Genomic DNA, 22979 nt, shown 5'->3' with positions numbered 1-22979 from the left:
GCTTCTTTAAATCAGCACAACAGTTTTCAGCTGTGCTAACAATTGCAAAAAAAGGGTTTTCTAATGATCAATTAGCCTTTTATAATGATAAACTTGGATTAGCTAACACAACGTGCCATTGGAACACAGGAGTGATGGTTGCTGATAATGGGCCTCATGTCCGCTTATGTAGATATTCCATTAAAAATCAGCCGTTTCCAGCTACAATAGTCATTTACAACATTAACAATGTCTACCCTGTATTTCTGATCAATTTGATGTTATTTTAAATGGACAGAAAATGTGCTTTTCTTTCATAAAACAAGGACATTTCTAAGTGAAGCCAAACTTTTGACCGGTAGTGTGTGTGTGATTTTTTAAATATATATATATATAGAGAGAGAGAGAATTGTCAGTCAGTGGCTATAGGGTTCCAGTCTCAAAACACAGAGCCCTGCAGCACTGGGCTAGACTGCTATCTGTGTCCACCCAGTGCTGTAGTAGAGGGGTTTCTTCGCTGGGTGAAGCACTCCCGTTGGTGTCCTGTATGACAGTCCTCTCACATCTTATCTGTTAGGAAAAGAGAGAGAGTTAGTCAAAGAGGAGATAGACACAGGAGAGAGTGATTGAATGTGAGAAATAATGTTAAAAGCACAACACTGTTAGCATAGTTAGGATCAAGTATGCTCTCATTTCAGTCAGTGAATCTGTTAGAGAAAACTTTGATCAATTGCATAGCCGCACCTTTTCACTACAAAAGGCCCAAACACCATTAGGTCTCGTCAGTAGTGGTGTAACAGACCCTAGTCGATCCGTGATCCGTATGGAACACCTCGCACGGTTCGGCACGCATGTGAACCGTGGATCAATTGCAAAGTTTAACCATCCTAATGTGAAATACAGTTTTACTGCCGCTGTTACTTTTTAAAGTAATAATTCCCTAAATCTCGATGCAGAGTTACAGTGAAAAGAAAGACAAGATGTGCGTCCTGCGTATTCCTCTGAAGCCTGAAGGTTGTTTTGATGATTATTTTTTTAAAGCGGTTGTGTGTACTGTTCATGTGAACGGGGCATGTTGAATCCCAACGAATCAATACTGGATACTCGCGTTGCAAAACGCAAAGACAAAAAAAGAGCAGTGACAGAAAGCCGTATGATCATGGAAATAAATCGAGCATGGCCACACATTTAAAGCGTCATCAACCTGGTGTGTCAGTGACGGGAGCCAACTCAGCCAAGAGACAACTTCACCGCGGCATTTAAGCAGCCCTTTGCTGCAGATTCAGACCGGACTAAAGCCATCACAAAATCTATTGGGATGTTTATCTCTGCAGACATGAGGCCATACTCTGTTGTGGAAAACAAAGGGTTTAAACATATGGTGGAAGTGCTTGAGCCACGCTAGGAAATCCCCTGGCGCACCCACTTCAGTATGAAGATCGTGCCAGATCTTTATGAACAGGAAAATATCAAAATTGTCAACGAATTATCCAAGGCATCCTCTGTTGCCCTCACCACAGCTTGGTGGACCTCCAGGGCAACGGAAAGCTACGTGACTGACTGCTCACTACACCACAGACGGGTGGACCTTCAGGGCAGCGGAAAGCTACGTGACTGACTACACCACAGAGGAGTGGGAGATGCGAAGTCCGATGCTACAGACACGCCCCTCTATTAGTCACACAGGCACAAATCTGGCGCAGGTACTGCTAGAAGTAGTGTGGAAGCTAGAGAGAGGCCCAATAGCAATATCCCAACCACCACAGATAATGCCAGAACCAAGTAAATGCAGTGATAGAAGCTGGACTGGGGACACAGATAGCTTGCTTTGCACTTGTGATCAATTTAGCATCCCAAAAGGGAATCCCAGTGAACCAGATGGACCGCCTCCTTGGAAAGATCAGGAAGGTGGTTTCCTTTTTCCACCGAAGCACAACAGCCGCTCATGTGCTTAAGACCAAGCAAGAAATGCTACAGCTACCGACCCACAAGCTCATACACCATGTCACAACAAGATGGAACTCCACTTATGACATGTTGGAGAGCTATCTTGAGCAGCAGGCAGCTGTATACTCTGCACTGACAGACAAGACCCTGGAAAAACAAACATCTTCACCTTGTCTGATGACGTGAAGGTGGCAGAGGTCCTCCGGGTGCTCAAACCTCTCAAAACAGTTACAACCCTATTGAGCACTGAACCTGCACCGTCTGTGTCCATAATCCTACCTCTGAAAACAAGGATTCTACAATCCATGGCCCCAAGTGAGGAAGACAGCACCATCACTAGAGATGTCAAGGCTGCCATTAGAGGACCTGAACCCCAGATACCCCCCTAATGTACAGGACTACCTTCATAGATCTACTGGTTCAAGTCCCTGTCTCACCTAGACCCTGCCCTACACCGGATGACATACAGTGATCTCACCACTGAGAAGGTGTATATATATATATATTTTTTTATATGAGTGAATTACTTAAATAATAAATATACTGTAGTCTAATCTTAGTCTATCCTATTGATATTAGAATCATCCATTTGATTTGGAATAATTATGGCTTTTATTAAATGTTATTGCCACAATTATAGTTCAATGAAATATGAAAATAAATAGTTTAATAGATCAAGTCATTTTTTCTGCAGGGTCAAGCCACAGCGCCGACAGGAGCAGACTTCGAGGCATCTCCTCCACAAAATAATTCGGCCAATGAAGGAGCTTTTTGGGGAGACCTTTGCGAGCAAGGACACAGGCAAGACGTTTGCCAACACCATCAAAGAGGTGGCATCCTACAAGGCAGCAAGCGGCATTCCAGTGGATGGTGATCCACTGGCATGGTGGAAAAGCAACGAGTGTAAATACCCTCACATTGACATGATGGCAAGATGCTACCTGGCTGAGCCTGGCACTTCAGTTCCTAGCGAGAGGGTGCTCTCCACGACAGGGGACATAGTGACTGCAAAGAAGTCTACCCTCTCCCCAGACAATGTAGACATCCTCATCTTTTTGAAAAACTATTTTAAGTTAAGCTCAGGTCTGCTTTCTTTTTTTGATGTAGACACAGGCTATTTTTACATTCACTATTGTTCAAAGGAAGAAGGTATAATGCCTCATATTGCACTTTAATTTAACAATTGAGTATTGAATATTTTAAGATTTGATTTAAACATTTAAGTTCCTTGCTTTAAGTGATCTTTAAGTAATAAATGGAAAGCAAAGTTATATTCGTCTCCTTTTTTTGACTGATCCGAAAAATGATCCGATCCGTGACTCAAAACCGTGATCCGATCCATGAGTTTTGTGATCTGTTGCACCACTACTCGTCAGACATGCATACACATGCAACTAAACAGACAAAAACAGTCTCATGTCAGATGCAGAGTCCATTTCACCTGTGTCAGTGACAGTGCTTAAAAAGGGTCACATGAAAATCACAATATCCTGTCAACAGATCACCTAAAACATTGTTCTTACAGCAATAGCAGTCTTTAACCGGAGGGTCTGCTGCAAGAGAATGTTTTAACGTTGGGCTGTTGGGAGTTCTTGCTCAACCATGCTCAGATCTTTCGACTTGACATTTCCAAAACCCACACTCAAACCACGGGCAGAGAGAACTTGGTCTTATGAAACATGGCACAACAGCAGTGGATGAGAAAATGGTGATTTAAAATGATAGAGATGTTGGTAAATGACTATAGGTGACTGTGATGCCTATTGTGTAAGTCCTCAATGATGTGTGTGTGTGTATAGAAGGGTGTGTAAACCTAGGACATAGAGGCTGAGCGTATGTGTACACCTTGGACATAAGATGCTGTGTGTGTGGGCCTGAAACCCACCTGTGTCATTCCCGATACATTTGTCCGTCTGTTGTTTGAGGGCATCTGCGCTGTTTACGGTGTCTTTAACAGATGCCTAAAAGATAACCAGACCTTCACTAAATCAGCCAATCAGAGCAGCTACAGAGCAACCTTATTTGCTGTCAGGTATTCGATTATAATGTGACAGAGACAAGAAGCTCAGGGCCGTGTTCAGCAGGAAAACGTTGGCCAAAGTTCAGATAGAAATGTACAATATACATACCTCACTGGTATATAGAATACGTAATCCACTCAGCTCTAGTCATGGCTTTTCTATCTGCAACATTCCACAATGTTTTTGTACTGAACATGGCCCAGTATTTAGTTTCTCAGCCATTGGGTCATTTAATATGTTGAGTCAGTGTGTGTGTTCATGCAGTGTGCGGTTTCATTACTGCAGTGTGTGTGCGTTTTTGTGAGTGTGTTCATGCAGTTTGAAAACAGAAATGATTGAGGGCGTGGCATGCAAGACATCCAGGGTTAATGCAATTGGTTAATGAAACACCTCAGAGACAATCTTGACCAATCAATCGTAACATTTGGATTGTCCCTCTGATCGACCTGATTGATCAGCTTCATACAGTAACAAACAGGCTGGAAGTGATCTATAAACATCTTTCTCCTACTGATCAGGAGAACTCTGGTCCCAGAAGGCCAGTGTGTGCAGGCTTTTACTCCAACCCAGCTTCCACACACCTGGTTAGGCTAATACTACAGTCAGTCTTCAATCTGACCAATAGAACTAGACTAAATATCTAGAAACTATAAATCATTCTGGTCCAGATTAAAGACCATGACCCCTATAGTTTAGCATGCGTTTTAGAGCTGGGTTGGAACAGAAGCCTGCAAATCAGTCCCCCAGGACCAGAGTTGGCCACCCTTCCTAATGGACTGTTATAATCAAATAGAGGCAGATCAGAATCTGTCAGGGTAAATCATTATTTTATTATTTGATATTCATATTGCCATCACATTCTTCTGATTGATATGATAGAGGCATGTTTTCAGGAGTGATTGGGAACAGTTTAACATGTGGACCAACCCCATGGTTCTGGATCCCTGTAGGCAGATCTTTTTTCAACGACGCCTGTAGGAAAACATTTTTTAATAACAGGCCAACTGATTCCCTGCAACATTCACAACAGTCATAACGCTCTGACCTAAAATGCCTCGGGGATGTGCTTGCCACAAACTTATCAGTACAGTCCATTGTCCTTAGGGAACATTGTTTCAGCATCTAGACTGCCCATACACCGGTGTGATTCAAACGATGCATCTAGTCTACGCAGCTAGTCCAGCCAGTAGAGTCTACGCAGCTAGTCCAGCCAGTAGAGTCTACGCAGCTAGTCCAGCCAGTAGATTCTACGCAGCTAGTCCAGCCAGTAGAAGTGTGCTCAGCTACTGTAAGGCTGGTGTCAGCCAAATTAGTTGAAATCTCTACGATTATTTTAACGAGAGACAGGCAGTAGGGGTGTGACCTTGTCCCAAAGTGGACCTCTGCACTGTACAGTATAGATCACTGAACACAATCTACTGAGCTACTCCGTCAGTGAACTACAAACTTCATATGAACTCTGTTTGCTGTGATGTGCACCCCTACTGGTGGAGAGGGGGGGAGCACCAGTGTGTTGGTTTGTTAGGCGAGGCTGTGGGAAGAGTTTCTGTTCTCTGATGGGTAGTGGAGGGCTGCTCAGGATTGTCTGAGGGTCACATTGGTTAGTACGCATGCCATGCAAACCAAAGAAAAAGCATGTTATTTCTCTCTTCTCACAACCACTTGTACCACATCCAGTTTGTGAAGAAACACACACTCTCCCATCCATCCCTCCATGCACATGCGGTGTAGAGACCTTACCTTCTTCCTGTAGTATAGTAGTACAACCCCCAGTATGGTGGCCAGGCCCAGGACTATGAAACAGTACTGCATGTACACCATCACCATTGGCAATACCACCATGTTAGTGTGGAACGTGGTCAGGATTTCACCGTCGATATAACCATTCTACCACAGGGGGAGAGAAAATATCATGAGTGGACAGATTTATGGGGGTGTAGAAAGAGTTAGGGGTACGCTAGGGTTATGGGTGAGGAATACAGAGTGTTAGGGTGGAGAGATGGGTATGGGGTATACAGCGGGTTGGGGCGGAGAGTGTAGCGAAATGCTTGTGTTCCTAGTGCAGTAGTATCTAACAATTCACACAAATCTAAAAGTAAAATAATGGAATTAAGTAATATAGAAACATTAGGAGTAGCAATGTCGGAGTCCGGAGGTTAGGGGTGGAAAGTGTTGATGGTGGAGTGTTATGGGAGGAGAGATGGTATGGGGTATACAGCAGGTTAGGGGTGGAAAGTGTTGATGGTGGAGTGTTATGGGAGGAGAGATGGTATGGGGTAAACAGCAGGTTAAGGGTAAGAGAACCCACTAAGTGTCTCAGTCACCTCCTCAAACCACATCATGGGCATCATCACCTCTGAGATCTTCCCCGTTTCCCTGCTCCAGACAAACACAAACCGTCACACAGTTATACACACAAATGCATGCAACGGTCACAGCAGAGGAAGACAGTTCTTCTCCCATCAGAAACTACCAGATTGAACAGGACCCTCCAGCTTTATGGCCTTTGGGGTTAAAGGGCAGGGGTCAGGGAATGTCCTTATATGACATGTACATGTTGAAATGTGGAGTGATGGGTTGGGGGTCAGATAGGGGTTATAGATCAGAGAGGTTGAGGGGCATGGCCTAAAATGAACACCCTCCACCCGACCAAATGCAGGTAGATTTTAGCATTGGCAGGCAGAATGTCTAGCAGTTGTCACACAGAGCACATGGGCAATCCAAAGCCCACATGTAAAGAATATTAAAGAATGCATCAGTGAATAAGTAGGCCATTTCTTACAACTTCCTGAAGACGTTACGGCATGAACGCCTGTGTAACATTACTACCTGGTTAAGTGTCTCTGTAGCCAGTTAGCGATGCCGAAACAGTCATTTCTAAAGGCTTTCCCATAAAACCTTCTGAATGAATCATTTGGATGGGCATTTGTTTTGCAAACTCTGCTATCGCATGGCGCCTAGCATACTAGGGTGGCAGGGAGCCTAGCGGTTAAGGGCGTTGGGCCAGTAACCGAAAGGTCGCTGGTTCGAATCTCGAGTGGGCAAGGTGGAAAAATCTGCCGTTCTGCCCTTGAACAAAGGTGTTAACACCCCAGCAACTGCTCCCGGGCACCCTGGACATCGATTAAGGCACCCCCTGCACCTCTCTGGAAGACACATTTCAGTTGAATGCATTCAGTAGTGCAACTGACTAGGTATCCCCCTTCCCAATCCAAAATTAAAGGGCAACTACAATCTTTTTAAAAAATCTGAGAGGCTGGTAGATTCTCATCTACCTGCCACAATGGCTGGTGGACAAAAAAGTTAGAGGCCCTGGGTAGAGGTTATCCTTACGTGATCCCAGACACTTTCTTCATGTACAAGTTGAGCTGCAGACGGATAGACACATTCAGAGGTACACCAGTCTCCTGCAAAGAGAGAAATTAATAAAGCTGCATATTTACAGCTTTAATAAGTCAAATGGGGAAAATACTTGCCACAGCAAGCAAGTAAACAATGTTGGGATGTTGGCGGAAGAGCGTGAAATATGTTCCCTAGACATCTAATGACAAACAAGTGGTCTGTACTGAGTGCACTCTAAATACTGAGGCGACTAATTGAAATAGATTAAACATTTGGACAAGGGCTCTTTGGCCTCGGTTGAAGAACCAGTCATTAAGCTTAGTGAAAGCTAGAACCAAACATCTCGTATTACTCGTTTCTCTTCCATCAGGGTCATTTCATTCCACTCCCTTGGAGTCCAAACACACAATAGTTTGTGGCACAAAACAACTGTCATCATAACCAGATTGGCAATCTACTTGATAATCGCTCTGCTTTCCAAGCCATCCAAGCTGCTTAAGAAGTCTGTACTTTGTCAAAAACAGGATCACACCTAGCTAAATTAATACTCAAGGGACTTACACACACAAAGCTCAAAAATACCCTCTGAACAGTCTGAGCATCGGTCCCACACACAATCAACTAGGACTTGTCTATTAGCAGGCTTAGTCTTTATAAAATATACCGAGAAACAATGAAAACATTTGCCTAACATAAAAATGCTTTTTGTCCCCAGTCTTACTTATTAATTAACCCGTTAATGCCTGTCATATACAGCAATGTGTGTGGAGTTCCCTAGTTTCAAACAGAGGAATAAACATTATACTGTATAGGCCTGCATACAGAGAGTTTCTCTCCCCCCCTGTGGAAATGTTTGTGTTGTGTTAATCTTCACGCAGTAAATATTTCCCCACAATCTACAGTACTTAAGTTAGAAGTTTCTGTGTAAGCAGAATACATAAATACAGATACAGGATAGAGACACAGTCAGACAGCTGTTTATATGCTTCTAAAGGAAGGAATTCCAAAATAGTGAGGGGGAACTTGCTTATTTTAATTTATCCCTCATTTTACCAAGTAAGTTAACTGAGGACACAATCTCATTTTACAACAATGACCTGGAGAATAGTTACAGGGGATGAATGATCCAATTGGAAGCTGGGGATGATTAGGTGGCCATGATGGTATGAGGGCCAGATTGGGAATTTAGTCAAGACACCGGGGTTAACACCCATACTCTTATGATAAGTACCATGGGATCTTTAGTGACCAGAGTCAGGACACCCGTTTAACGTCCCAGCCGAAAGATGGCACCCTACACAGGGGAATGTCCCCAATCACTGTCCTGGGGCATTGGGATATTTAAAAATAAATAAAACAGAGTGCCTCCTACTGACCCTCCAACACCATTTCCAGCAACATCTATCCTCCTATCTAGGGACCGACAAGGACCAACCCTGCTTAGCTTCAGAGGCAGCTAAAGATTGGGTCCTAGCTAGAAATACTAGCTGGTGCTATTGATTTGTTGTGTGAAAAGTTCATTTGAATCCCAACACAGAAAGGTTTGAGAAACAACCATTGTTATTAAGAGGCACATCAGTATCATCGCAGATCGTTAGTGACTTCACTTGAGGTGAAAGTATTAGCTGCCCAAGCAGACACATTGCATACTGTCACAAGCCATGAGAGTTGTTTTTCACCCCATCTGAAACATCAATACCTGCCTGTGCCATATCACACCACATTACTGGATAACATGGGACTTGTAAATAAGATTGATCTCCAAACCTTTGTCACAATAACATTTTACTGCCTAGATTCATAACACAGACTGACAAATCAACGTTATCTACTGGGTCCATTAGCGAACATCTCAGTACAGATCTATAGGTTACATTCATCAATAGATAAGAGAAAACCGACTGTCATTATCAAAACTGAAGATTAGGTAGTCAGGGTCTGTCAGGTGAGGTCAAAGACTGAAGTGTTAAACTAGACTACACAGTTAAACCATAGACAATATATTTTTGACAGATCAGCAACTCTGTTCATACAAGTTGTCAAAATATTACCTTATCGTTTCGAATTCCGTTAGCGAGAAACAAAAAAAAGGGGGTGGGGGGTAGTGGGGTGCAAGCTCGTGACTCTGTGTAGAGGCTGTTGGGGACGGTTTGCCAGACAGATTGAACCTAGTCCTGGACTAAACAGCATGTTAAAATATCCAGATGCAAACAAGACCAGGGCCAGACCCAGAGCTGGTTAGGTACTGTACAGTATGTGGGGTAGTGTGAGTGCCATGCACACACTCAGTCGTACACCCTTCCCCCTGCACACACGCGTATCCCACAAACACAACCATTTCTACACAGAGAAACACTTGGCTCATTTGAGGATAGAGTTCTACTATCCTGTTCTGGTTCTGTTCAGACAGTTCTGGCTAGGAAACAGTTCTAGGAGAGCTGGATGGACCTTGGGGACCGCAAGGACTCATGCTGGGATCTAACCCCAGATGGTTAATCCCACATCGGGGATCCTTCCTCCGCTCTCCCTCCTTGAGCTCAACTGTCCCAGTCTGATCCCACTGCCTGCCAATTGTTACAGCAGCAGTTATGAAAGTCATGACTTCACTTTATTAACTAAAGAAGCCTACCTGTATGAAAGTAAATGTCCACGTCCTCTATTAAAGATACCAAGAGGACAAGAGTTAATGGCACAGGAGGTAGTGCACTAGTGCACATTCCCTGGATAGGGCTGTGGAAGTCATGACATTTTATCAGCCGGTTATTGTCATGCAAAAGCCTGCTGGTCTCGCGGTAATTGACCGTTAAATTAACATACACATGTTTAGCATCACCAGAATTCACTCATACAAGCACCATACAAGCCTCTGATGCGCACCTATGGAACATCTACATTTAAAAAAAGTCTAAAATCATTTAAATACACGCCATCACAATAAACTCCTTATTTATTTCAGGCAGGTCTAAAGAGAGTGGCACACTCCATATGTATAAACTCAGTCATTTATTGGGTACCCAAGAAAATGACCGGGAGTCAATTTGCAACTCTGTATTTATAGCTTACAGTTTTATTCACCGTAAGTCAGCACCTCTACACTAAATAATTATCTGGATGTGCACAAGCTCATGCTTTTAATTAAGCAGGTCTAAAGAAATAACGATATGAATAAAATGTATTTCAGAAGAACTGAATAGGAGTTAGCCTACTTTATTTGGCTATGCGCCATGCCATAGGCGTGTTCATTTAGCAGACACGATATGCTCAAGTCCCATGCCATAGGCTTGTTCATTTAGCAGACACGATATGCTCAAGTCCCATGCCATAGGCTTGTTCATTTAGCAGACACGATATGCTCAAGTCCCATGCCATAGGCTTGTTCATTTAGCAGACAAGATATGCTCAAGTCCCATGCCATAGGCTTGTTCATTTAGCAGACAAGATATGCTCAAGTCCCATGCCATAGGCTTGTTCATTTAGCAGACAAGATATGCTCAAGTCCCATGCCATAGGCTTGTTCATTTAGCAGACAAGATATGCTCAAGTCCCATGCCATAGGCTTGTTCATTTAGCAGACAAGATATGCTCAAGTCCCATGCCATAGGCTTGTTCATTTAGCAGACAAGATATGCTCAAGTCCCATGCCATAGACTTGTTCATTTAGCAGACAAGATATGCTCAAGTCCCATGCCATAGACTTGTTCATTTAGCAGACAAGATATGCTCAAGTCCCATGCCATAGGCTTGTTCATTTAGCAGACAAGATATGCTCAAGTCCCATGCCATAGGCTTGTTCATTTAGCAGACAAGATATGCTCAAGTCCCATGCCATAGGCTTGTTCATTTAGCAGACAAGATATGCTCAAGTCCCATGCCATAGGCTTGTTCATTTAGCAGACAAGATATGCTCAAGTCCCATGCCATAGGCTTGTTCATTTAGCAGACAAGATATGCTCAAGTCCCATGCCATTATTTTATAGTAAGAAGAATATAAAATTGAACTTAACTGAAAAATATATAAATAATATTTTTCCCATTCCCCATATGAAGTGCCCATGTTAAAAAGGGTCATACGCTAGATTGAGTTATTTGACAACTTTAGTTGAAAATGATACAAAACTTCAAATGCCTTAGAAATCAAAAAGGCATAATGGGCAGCATGACGCACTACAGGCTATTGATGATTTGAGAAAGTTTGTGCTCCGTTCCTTTCACAGGCTGCACACACTGCTCTCTCATCAAGGGATCATATTTCACCCATCAGACTACCCTCAACTTAATCTAGTCTTTAGTTCGGATTTCAAATGGCCATTATCAACTGGGCAAGACAAAAAAAGATGACATCCGTATGCACTGGAATAGCGACTGGAGGCCACTTTCCTGTTTCACTCATGTTGGGTAGGCTACTCTGGTCATTTCGCTGCACCACAGGTGATATTCCTCCCAAACTACCCAGTGCATAATTTGGGAAACCAAGTTAAATCTGTTCAGGACCACCGATAGTAACATGTTTTCACAACAAAACATACTTCATTAAACTGTTGACAGCCCCTCTCTCTGCACAGTGGAGAAAGGAATTGAGGAGGAAACAGTGGTGAGATATTCTATAGCTAAAGGTAATGTGTCAGTCCTACTTATGAAAAAAAAGCCCTATTATTAGGCTATTCAAAATCTAAAACAAATTCACTCGTAGGCTAAACCTGAATTTGTTTAACTTAGGTTAGACCAATTATGTACCAAAAATAATTACAAAAATACTGATTTGTTTTTCTGACGAGTATAATGCGGTTGGCTATGTATTGTATAACGGCACAGTCATTTTTTAATAATCGGGCTTGGGCTTATATAAGCCTATGCACAAGCGTTAAATATGCATATGGGTGTTTTGAATGAATCACCTTAGAAGCCACTGTCCGTTTAGTTGTATTTGGCTTTGACACAACATCCACAACGACCATGTTTTCCACTCAGTTTCAACCTGTTGGTGAACTTCTTTCTTCAAATTGATCAATACAGTGAGGCGAATTTAAAATACACATACTGTTTGGATAAGTGTTTGATGGGACATTTATTTTTACTGTTCTGATTACGTTGGTAACCAGTTTATAATAGCAATAAGGCACCTCAGGGGTTTGTGGTATATGACCAATATACAACAGCTAAGGGCTGTATCCAGCCTCTCTGCGCTGCGTTGTGCGTGAGAACAGCCCTTAGCCATGGTATATTGGCCATATATCACACCCCCTCGTGCCATATTGCTTAAATAGAGCCCGGAGTACCAGGCCATTAGCAACCTGATGATTGTTAGCAAGTTGGGTAGGCTACTACTAAGGCATGTCCAGAGTGTGTAAAAGGAGATCATGACTCAACGGTCATATAGAATTTTACTGCGGTCATGACTCATGACTGCTGGTGTGGTGGTAAGTTCACCTCAACAGCCCTAGATCCAAAATGTCACTGGTACAAGCCCTGCTCTGGTTGTTCCCCCTTTCTGCTACACCAAGACTGGTCAATTAAACAATTTCTGGGAAAAGCTTAAAGCAATGTGTGTCTACCATGCCTTTAGAATTGGCGTGGGTGAGAGAATTACCTAAAACAAGTGTGATACTTGCTTAGACGGCAATCATAAGCTAATCTTATCCCACTATCCCACATTTTTTGGGTCAAATAAAGGGTCAAAATACTAGCAGCTTGGGCACACATGGCCTTATCTGTACATCGCATCACCTGTAGCCACATAAAATCGTGCCAATATTGTTATATGGTATTGACAAACAGTACAGGGCAGCCAAAAGCACCAGTCACACCAATACTCTCACATCTTAGCTTACTTAAACTGTTTTTAGGCGTAATCTGGTTTATTGGTACCATACAGGCATCATAACATTCATACCCACATCAAAATAATAATCAATACTGCAATAACAATTAGCTTAACGCTATAGGTTACAATGGCATAGGCTCTTTGTCACTGCATCTTTCTGCAATTCCACACATCCTCTCTCCTTAGCTCCTCAAAACACATTGGAGAAGGTAGTCTGAGGGAAGGGACTTTGGACCTTCTCTAATATGGCTCAGAATGAAGCAAGGAGATGGGAGGTGAAGACTCGGAAGACTTTACCATCAGCATGCATGTTTTGGTTCTGGGTGCCCAGATTACACGGACTAGACTTCTGGCTGCTAATATCTGAGGGAGTTGGGCACAGTCAGACAGTTAAATCACCCCAAAACCTGTGTGTGACCACAATACAAAGCCTAGTGAAGACTGCAAAGGAGGACAGAGCTGCCATCTATATATGACATTTATACACCGCTGCCAGAGCAAAGCCCTCTATAATCTAGGACCCCAGCTACCCTGGTCACTAACGGTCTTCACCCCTACGGTCCGACAGACCAACTCATGTTGTTAACATTTTACAGCAAGGTCTTATTAGCTTCATACCAATTCCAACTCCTCCTCTGACTGTACTATGAAAAGTGTACAGTTCAGAGTTCACATACAGTACAGACAACCTGGCACAGGAGGAGCTGGACAATTTAATATTTTTTAAGATATCCGCTCTCACATCCGTTAGCTCAGGGGTCAGCAACAGGCTTCGTAAAAGGAATTACAACTAAAAATTTGTTTAATTTAGAAAATATTTTCCAAGTATTCCCACAAATAAAAAAAGACATACATGGTGGTGTCTCAATATAAATCAAGGTATGAACTGATTGTATTTGAAAATACAATCTCTTTTGAGGCTTAGTTGTGGTCAATTTACAGTGTACAAATTATAATTATGTTCCGGCCCCCTGATCATCCTCTCCCTCCAATAAAAACAGCCAGCGGATGAATCTAGTCTACCCCTGCATTAGCATCTCCCACAAGTGTCTTTTAAAACAAGCTTTCTGTGATTACAGCTGAACAAGATCATCTCTATGGTTTGCAGCAAACAGTGAGAGCGGATACAAACGTCTTCCTGACTCAGTCCTACCTCTAAACTGAGGGTCTTCATGTGAATGTCTCTGAAAATTAATGTCCAAGACAAATTTCCCCCAGTCCAGGGGATAGATAATTGTAAGAAACTGTTAAGGCCAAGCGCTCTCTGTTTTTATGGGTTAGGTGATCGCCACTAGGACAGTATGTATGCATGCGTGACATTCCTTACGGCCCTACAACTGTCAGATTAGATGTGTTATCTAAATTGATTGTGTTAAGGACGAAGTGGCCTCACTTTTACTGCCTCTCTGGGTGATATAAACAGAGAGAAAGAGTGGTCGGCAATACCAGTTTCTACCAGATAAATATAGATAATGACATTGGGCAAACCGAGATACAGGGTAAATGTATGTTCTATACATACCATAGTTTATGGTGGGTATGTTTTTGACCATGACACTACTTCTAATGATAAGATGAACACACAAAAAGTTGGAAGCATCGACAGACCTTTACCGTATTAATGACTGCAGTTACAACGGATGTGCTCAAATTGTCACACACAGGTTTCAAAACAGCTAGTTTTTCTTTGCTACAGTTGCCACTTAGTGTCAAAAAGGTCAAATAAAATGTTGATTGACAAGGCTACTTATGCCTGACAGGCAGGGCGCCTCCAGGCAGCCTGAAGCATTTGTGCCCCATTATAGATGTACAGTGCAGTCAGAAAGTATTCAGACCCCTTGACTTTTTCCACTTTGTTAGGTTGTTGTTAGGTTGCATTGTTCTAAAATTGATTAAAGAAAAAATCTCAATCTACACACATTACCCCACACAATGACAAAGCGAAAACAGGTTTATAGAAAAAAAAAAAAACGTATTTACATTAGTATTCAGACCCTTCCCTATGAGACTCAAATTGAGCTCAGGTGCATCCTGTTTCCATTGATCATCCTTGATGTTTCTACAACTTGGAGTCCACCTGCGGTAAATTTAATTGATTGGACATGATTTGGAAAGGCACACACCTGTCTATATAAGGTCCCACAGTTGACAGTTCATGTCAGACCAAAAACCAAGCCATGAGGTCAAAGGAACTTTCCGTAGAGCTCCAAGACAGGATTGTGGAGGCACAGATCTCGGGAAGGGTACCAAAAAAATGATGCAGTATTGAAGGTCCCCAAGAACACAGTGGCCTCCATCATGGGCTCCCAAGAGATGCAGCGGACTAAGGTACTGCATCTCAGTGTTAGAGGCGTCACTACAGACCATGGTTAGATTCCAGGCTGTATCATAAACAGCCGTGATTGGGAGTACCACAGGGCGGCGCACAATTTGCCCAGGGTCGTCCGGGTTAGGGTTTGGCCGAGGTAGGCCATCATTGTAAACAAGAATTTGTTCTTAACTGACTTTCCTAATTAAATTAAATAATTAAAAAAATGGAAGAAGTTTGGAAACACCAAGACTTCCTAGAGCTGGCCGACCGGTCAAACTGAGCATTCGGGGGAGAAGGGCCTTGGTCAGCGACAGAGCTCCTCTGTGGAGATGGGAGAACCTTCCAGAAGGACAACCATCTCTGCAGCACTCCACCAATCAGGCCTTCATGGTAGAGTGGCCAGACGGAAGCAAAAAAGGCACATGATAGCCCGCTTGGAGTTTGCGAAAATGGACCTAAAAGGACTCAGACCATGAAAAACAATGGCAAGCGTCACGTCTGGAGGAAACCTGGCACCATCCCTACGGTGAGGCATGGTGGTGGCAGCATCATGCTGTGGGGATGAACGGAACAAAGTACAGAGATCCTTGATGAAAACCTGCTCCAGGGCGCTCAGGACATCAGACTGGGGTGAAGGTTCACCTTCAAACAGGACAACAACCCTAAGCACACAGCCAAGACAACGCAGGAGTGCTTCGGGGACAAGTCTCTGAATAGTGGCCCAGCCAGAACATCTCTGAAGACACCTGAAAATAGCTGTGCAGCGATGCTCCCCATCCAACCTGACTGGGAGAAACCCCCAAAATAGAGTTGTGCCAAGCATGCAGCGTCATACCCAAGAAGACTCATGGCTGTGGTCCTTCATCAAAGTACTGAGTAAAGGGTCTGAATACTTATGTAAATGTACTAATTCCAGGTAGTTTTTTTACATTTCTTTGTTATTATGGGGTATTGTGTGTAGATTGAGGGGAACATTTTATAAATTTTTGAAAGAGGCTGTAACGTAACAAAACGTGGAAAAAGTCAAGGGGTCTGAATAATTTCCAAATGCACTGTATATACAGTACCAGTCGTAAGTTTGGACACACCAACTCTTTCAAGGGCTTTATATTTTTACTATTTTCTACATTGTAGTAGTGAAGACATCAAAACTATGAACACATATAGAATCATTTGGTAAACAAAAAAAGTGTTAAATCAAAATATATTTTATATTTGAGAGTTTTGCACACTCTTGGCATTCTCTCAACCAGCTTCTCCTGGAATGCTTTACCAACAGTCTTGAAGTAGTTCCCACATATACTGAGCACTTGTTGGCTGCTTTTCCTTCACTCTGCGGTCCAACTCAACCCAAACCATCTCAATTGGGATGAGGTCGGGAGGCCAGGTCATCTGATGCAGCACTCCATCACGCTCCTTGGTCAAATAGCCCTTACACAGCCTAGAGGTGTGTTGGGTCATTGTCCTATTGAAAAACAAATTATATCCCCACTAAGCGCAAACCAGATGGGATATCTCTGCAGAATGCTGTGGTAGCCATGCTGGTTAAGTGTGCCTTGAATTCTAAATAAATCAGTGTCACCAGCAAAGCACCCCCACACCTAATCCTCAATTCTTCACGGTGGGTACTACACATGCAGAGATGATCCGTTCACCTACTCTGCGTCTCAAAGATATGGCGGTTGGAACCAAAAATCTTTAATCTCAGACCATAAGACAGAATTCCAACGGTCTAATGTCCATTGCTCGTGTTTCTTGGCCCAAGCAAGTCTTCTTATTGGTGTCCTTTAGTAGCGTTTTCTTTGCAGCAATTCGACCATGAAGGTCTGATTCACAGTCTCCTCTAAACAGTTGATGTTGGGTTATGTCTGTTATTTGAACTCTGAAGCATTTATTTGGGCTGCAATTTCTGAGGCTGGTAACTAATGAACTTATCCTCTGCAGCAGAGGTAACTCTGGGTCTTCCTTTCCTGTGGCGGTCCTCATGAGACAGTTTCATCACAGCGCTTGATAGTTTTTGCGACTGCACTTGAAGCATTCCGGATTGACTGACCTTCATGTCTTAAAGTAATGATGGACTGTAATTTCTCTCTGCTTATTTCAGCTGTTCTTGCCATAATATGGACTTGGTATTTTACCAAATAGGGCTACCCTTCTGTATACCACCCCTAACTTGTCACAACACAACTGATTGGCTCAAACATATCAAAAAGGAAAGAAATCCACAATATAAGGCACAGCTGTTCATTTAAATGCATTCCAGGTGACTACCTCATGAAGCTGGTTGTAAGAAGACAGCTTTGCACGCTATTGGCAAAGGCAAAGAGTGACTACTTTGAAGATCCTCAAATATATTTCGATTTGTTTAACACTTTTTGGTTACTACATGCTTCCACGTGTTATGTCATAGTTTTGATGTCTTCACTATTAGTCTACAATGTAGAAAATAATAAAATAAAGAAAAACCCTGGAATGAGTATGTATCCAAACTTTTGACTGGTACTCACACATAAATAACATACACAAATATTACTCACAGGGTGGATGTCTATGAAGAGTCCATGTTGGTCCTCAGTAGGCTGAAGTCCCTGTACATAGTCCAGCAGGACAGGGTCAGCATTGTAGAAGTGCGGGTGGGAGATAAACACTGGGGAGTCTAGAAAAAAATATTAATACAACATTAATATCGTATGTAAGAAGTATTTGTGAGACAAGCGGTTGAATCCTGAATTTGAACTTTTGTTCAAATCTCCCCTCGACATCAATGCATGATTTATACAAAAAAAATGGTTATACAGTATGTGGGCATTTCTCAAGCTACAATTCAGCCCCAAGTGTATATGTTATCTTGATGCATGTTCTATGGGGTGCTAGATTAGGAACATAAGAGTGTAATGAAACATGATGCTGTCTCATGCCTAAGTGCTTCTCCATCTGTTTACACAGCGGCATTTCTCCTCTGTGTGCATTTGCCATACCTCCTCCACTAGTCTGTTTATCAGACAAGGTATCTGGGTCATGATTAGAAGGATTATAATAACCGTCACCCCTGAGGTGTGCATGTATCGTGTGTGTTTGAAAAAATAAAACAGGTGCAGGGAAATGGGTTTTTACAGCCATAGTAGTACAGCACCCCTGAAGGAAATTCGGGTTGGTGCTTTTCTCAAAGACAGATTTGACCTTGGCAGCTTGGGTATTCGAACCAGCGACCTTTCGGTTAATGAACCAACACGCTAACCGCTAGGCTACCTGCAGCCCTAAAAAATAATGTGCATGCGTCCGGGTGTGTGTGCGCGCTCGTGTGTGTGCACTGACTGGATCTGCAGCTGCTGACGTTGAGGAGGCCAGACTGTCTGCAGGGACAGAATCCCTCGTTAGGAGCGTAGTCTGAGCCATTAGCGAACAGAGTCTTAGGAGCCACGTAACGATACAGAGGAATCCCCTCCATTATCCCCTCACGCTGGTACACCATCTCCAAAGATCTTTAGAGAGAGAGACACTGTATATATAAACTCAGCAAAAAAAAGATACGTCCTCTCACTGTCAACTGTGCTTATTTTCAGCAAACTTACAAATATTTACACATGTTATGAACATAAGATTCAACATAACTGAACAAGTTCCACAGACATGTGACTAACAGAAATTGAATAATGTGTCCCTGAACAAAGGGAGGGTCAAAATCAAAAGTAAGTCAGTATCTGGTGGCCACCAGATGCATTAAGTACTACAGTGCATCTCCTCACGGACTGCACCACATTTGCCAGTTCTTGCTGTGAGATGTTACCCCACTCTTCCACCAAGGCACCTGCGAGTTCCAAGACATTTCTGGGGGGAATGGCCCTAGCCCTCACCCTCCGATCCAACAGGTCCCAGACGTGCTCAATGGGATTGAGATCCGGGCTCTTCGCTGGCCATGGCAGAACACTGACATTCCTGTCTTGCAGGAAATCTGCCATACTGCTCGTTCTGTGTGTGGTGGCATTGTCATGCTGGAGGGTCATGTCAGGATGAACCTGCAGGAAGGGTACCACATGAGGGAGGAGGATGTCTTCCCTGTAATGCACAGCGGTGAGTTTGCCTGCAACGACAAGCTCAGTCCGATGATGCTGTGACACACCGACGCAGAGCATGATGGACCCTCCACCTCCAAATCGATCCCGCTCCAGAGTACAGGCATCAGTGTAATGCTCATTCCTTTGACGATAAACGCGAATCCGACCATCACCCCTGGTGAGACAAAACCGCGACTCGTCAGTGAAGAGCACTTTTTTGCCAGTCCTGTCTGGTCCAGTGATGGTGTGTTTGTGCTCATAGGCGACGTTGTTGCCGGTGATGTCTGGTGAGGACCTGCCTTACAAGAGGCCTACAAGCCCTCAGTCCAGCCTCTCTCAGCCTATTGCGGACAGTATGTGCACTGATGGAGGGATTGTGCGTTCCTGGTGTAACTCGGGCAGTTGTTGCCATCCTGTACCTGTCCCGCAGGTGTGATGTTTGGATGTACGATCCTGTTCAGGTGTTGTTACACGTGGTCTGTCACTGCGAGGACAATCAGCTGTCTGTCCTATCTCCCTGTAGCGCTGTCTTAGGCTTCTCACAGTACAGACATTGCAATGTATTCCCTTGGCCACATCTGCAGTACTCATGCCTCCTTGCAGCATGCCCAAGGCATGTTCACGCAGATGAGCAGGGACCCTGGGCATCTTTCTTTTGGTGTTTTTCAGAGTCAGTAGAAAGGCCTCTTTAGTGTCCTAAGTTTTCATAACTGTGACCTTAATTGCCTAACGTCTGTAAGCTGTTAGTGTCTTAACGACCATTCCACAGGTGCATGTTCATTAATTGTTTATGGTTCATTGAACAAGCATGGGAAACAGTGTTTAAACCCTTTACAATGAAGATCTATGAAGTTATTTGGATTTTTACGATTTATCTTTGAAAGACAGGGTCGTTTCTTTTTTTGCTAAGATATCTATATGTGTGTGTGTACCTGCAGGCGTCAGGACTGTAGAAGGGCAGTGTAGACTCTTTAGTCATGAAGGGAGGCCACATTTGTCCTGCTGTACCGTTGATCATGTTACACTGAGGAGTCTTCCAATTGGTCAACTAGAGAGTGAGAGACTGAGTTATCATCCATTGAGCGCTCTTCCTAGAGCAGTAAATTATTGAAAGCTGATTCAGGATTTCACTGCAGTCAAATGTAATTACTTTGGATTCATTTAATTATTTAGCAGGGATAGTCCACTCCATAACAGTTGCCATTGATTTCCATGGAGTCCTTCTACAAGAGGCCCAAATCAGTTTTCCTCATCAATACTTTTTCTAACAGCCCCTCAGCCCAATCTGTAAAGGTGAAGGCACATGGCTGTGTGACCTCTCACCTTGGTCAGGCCATTCCATGAGTCCACTTTGTGAATCAGCCTGATGTCATCTTTGCCGGTGTGGATTGTGAACAAACCAGTGTTTGAGTTGTTGAACTGATGGAAGAAAGACAGATTGATATTTCACCCTTCACTAAAACCAGACAACCAACCTAAACAGGTTGTAGCTAGAGTACGCAAATAGCATTGAGGTTCTGTCACAGAAATGTACTAGGTGGCAAAGGTCCAGATTGATATTGTCATTAAATCGCTGTAGTAACAAAGCCCCACCTCACAACCCATGTGATCCTAAACTGTTCACAGCCCTCTTGTTGGTTGAGAGAAAATGTAGCATTTTTAAAAGCTAATTTCCTGCAATTCTACACATTTTGCCATATGACGGAGAGAATTTTTCAGTTAAACAAAATTTTATATAATTATCATGTCGTGTGTTCTTATTGTTATGAAACCGATTAGCCAACCTACTGGTTTTGCTACACTTGTTATGTCTAGTTGTCCTAGGCATAGCTAAGTGGTCTGTAATCAAAATAAAAGTGTGCAATTAGGTGAGAAGTCAGAATGAGAACAGTGAATGTGTGCCCCAGGACACAGCAACCTTACCTGGGTCCAGAACAGTAAATGTGTGCCCCAGGACACAGCAACCTTACCTGGGTCCAGAACAGTGAATGTGTGCCCCAGGACACAGCAACCTTACCTGGGTCCAGAACAGTAAATGTGTGCCCCAGGACACAGCAACCTTACCTGGGTCCAGAACAGTGAATGTGTGCCCCAGGACACAGCAACCTTACCTGGGTCCAGAACAGTAAATGTGTGCCCCAGGACACAGCAACCTTACCTGGGTCCAGAACAGTGAATGTGTGCCCCAGGACACAGCAACCTTACCTGGGTCCAGGGCCAGCTCAGTCTCAACTCCTGGATCAGTCAGCCCAAGCAATTATTGTTTGTTCAGTTGGTGCCGAAAATAAATGTATACAAAAGAAAAGAAAAAAACATGCATGCCTAAACTAAAGAGGTAACATTAACACAAAATGACCACTGGCAGGCCAAGAGACTTCTGGCTATCCCTCTCACTGATTGCCGATCACCTTGATTACCCCGCACCTGTGTGCTTATCAAGGCTTCACCAGACTTCCTGGCAGACCACCTGACCCAGTTGCTGCTGCCCCCTGGGAATGGAGTGTGGAAGTGGTAATGTAGTGTCCATCTATGTGGCAACCCTAAATTAGCACCAATATCATAACAATATGATAATTGAGTGACTCAACCAAATAAAATAAAAATGGGGGCACTCTGGGGGTTGAGGCCACTGGGCACATACTCTGGCCATGATAACTGGTTAGCCTAACTTACCTACCTGGCTAACATTGGCTAGTTGATCAACTGGAAACGTCTAACAGGTTTTCAACAGCTCTTTAAGGTCTGTCAGTGAATGACATAATAGGAAAACCCACCCACGCACCTCCCTCCCGTCTAAAATGGCTTGCTCTCTTCCACCCTCTCGTTCACCCACTCACCTCAGCAAAAAGGCCAAACTTGCCAGTGGAGGGCAGCATCCCAGGGAGCCATTTATTGAGGAAGTCCACCAGCTTGCTGTCGTAGCCCCACATCAGCTTTCCTACAGACTTGGTGAGGAAAGGTCCCTCATTAAAGGTCTTAAAGGTGGTGCTGATCATCAGACGCACTGCGAACGGCAAGTCCTCCATCATCACTGCTGCACCCTGGGAGACAGAGAGGAGGTGGTGAGGGAGAGATGAGAGCAAAGACATAGAAGTCCAGTTCTTATAAATGAGTGTGTGTATTCTGCAGTGTTGTCTTACCAACACAAGCATGTTGGGGATGGTGACCACATCCGACTCATTGCCCACTGACATGCTGGGCTCAAAGAAGTAGCTCCTGTATTCAAGATACGACACTGTGTGGTTTGGATGGAACGTGATGTTCTGCTTCTGAATACGCTTCCTGAAAACACATACAACCACACAACCCAGGTCAACCTCAAACTGACCGTAGATGTAAATGGACAGAGACTTTACAGCTAGTATAAGGCGTTTATGATTACTATATAGATTGTTAAATCGTACGTTAAAGTTGACAAGCTGTGAATGAATAGCTGATAGAGATAAGAGGGAAGCATGGGGAAATTGGAGAGGAGAGTGAGCTTGCAGAGGAAAGCCTGTCAA

The 22979-nt window shown here is 43.5% G+C and overlaps 1 protein-coding gene across 2 annotated transcripts in view; it reads right to left on the bottom strand.

The window, feature by feature from the left end:
* Window positions 1-327: 327 nt before the first annotated feature.
* The window catches only part of LOC120026223 (scavenger receptor class B member 1-like), a 36811-nt gene continuing 14159 nt past the window's right edge, over window positions 328-22979 (bottom strand). The window contains exons 3-13 of one of the 2 annotated variants that reach the window (XM_038971047.1): window positions 22617-22758; window positions 22314-22517; window positions 20800-20895; window positions 20409-20524; window positions 18737-18903; window positions 17959-18077; window positions 7281-7354; window positions 6272-6323; window positions 5688-5834; window positions 5360-5362; window positions 328-549 (exon numbers count right to left, since the gene is read on the bottom strand). In XM_038971047.1, the coding sequence (XP_038826975.1) occupies window positions 403-549; window positions 5360-5362; window positions 5688-5834; window positions 6272-6323; window positions 7281-7354; window positions 17959-18077; window positions 18737-18903; window positions 20409-20524; window positions 20800-20895; window positions 22314-22517; window positions 22617-22758 (1267 nt within the window). In that variant the 3' untranslated portion in view covers window positions 328-402. Of the gene's footprint in view, window positions 550-3811; window positions 3888-5359; window positions 5363-5687; window positions 5835-6271; window positions 6324-7280; window positions 7355-17958; window positions 18078-18736; window positions 18904-20408; window positions 20525-20799; window positions 20896-22313; window positions 22518-22616; window positions 22759-22979 lie in introns of both variants that reach the window. The other variant, XM_038971048.1, reaches the window with a different exon arrangement.

This window comes from Salvelinus namaycush, chromosome 31 (genome assembly GCF_016432855.1).
Source record: "Salvelinus namaycush isolate Seneca chromosome 31, SaNama_1.0, whole genome shotgun sequence".
Lineage (NCBI taxonomy): Eukaryota > Metazoa > Chordata > Actinopteri > Salmoniformes > Salmonidae > Salvelinus > Salvelinus namaycush.
This window is presented reverse-complemented; position numbering and strand designations above follow the sequence as displayed.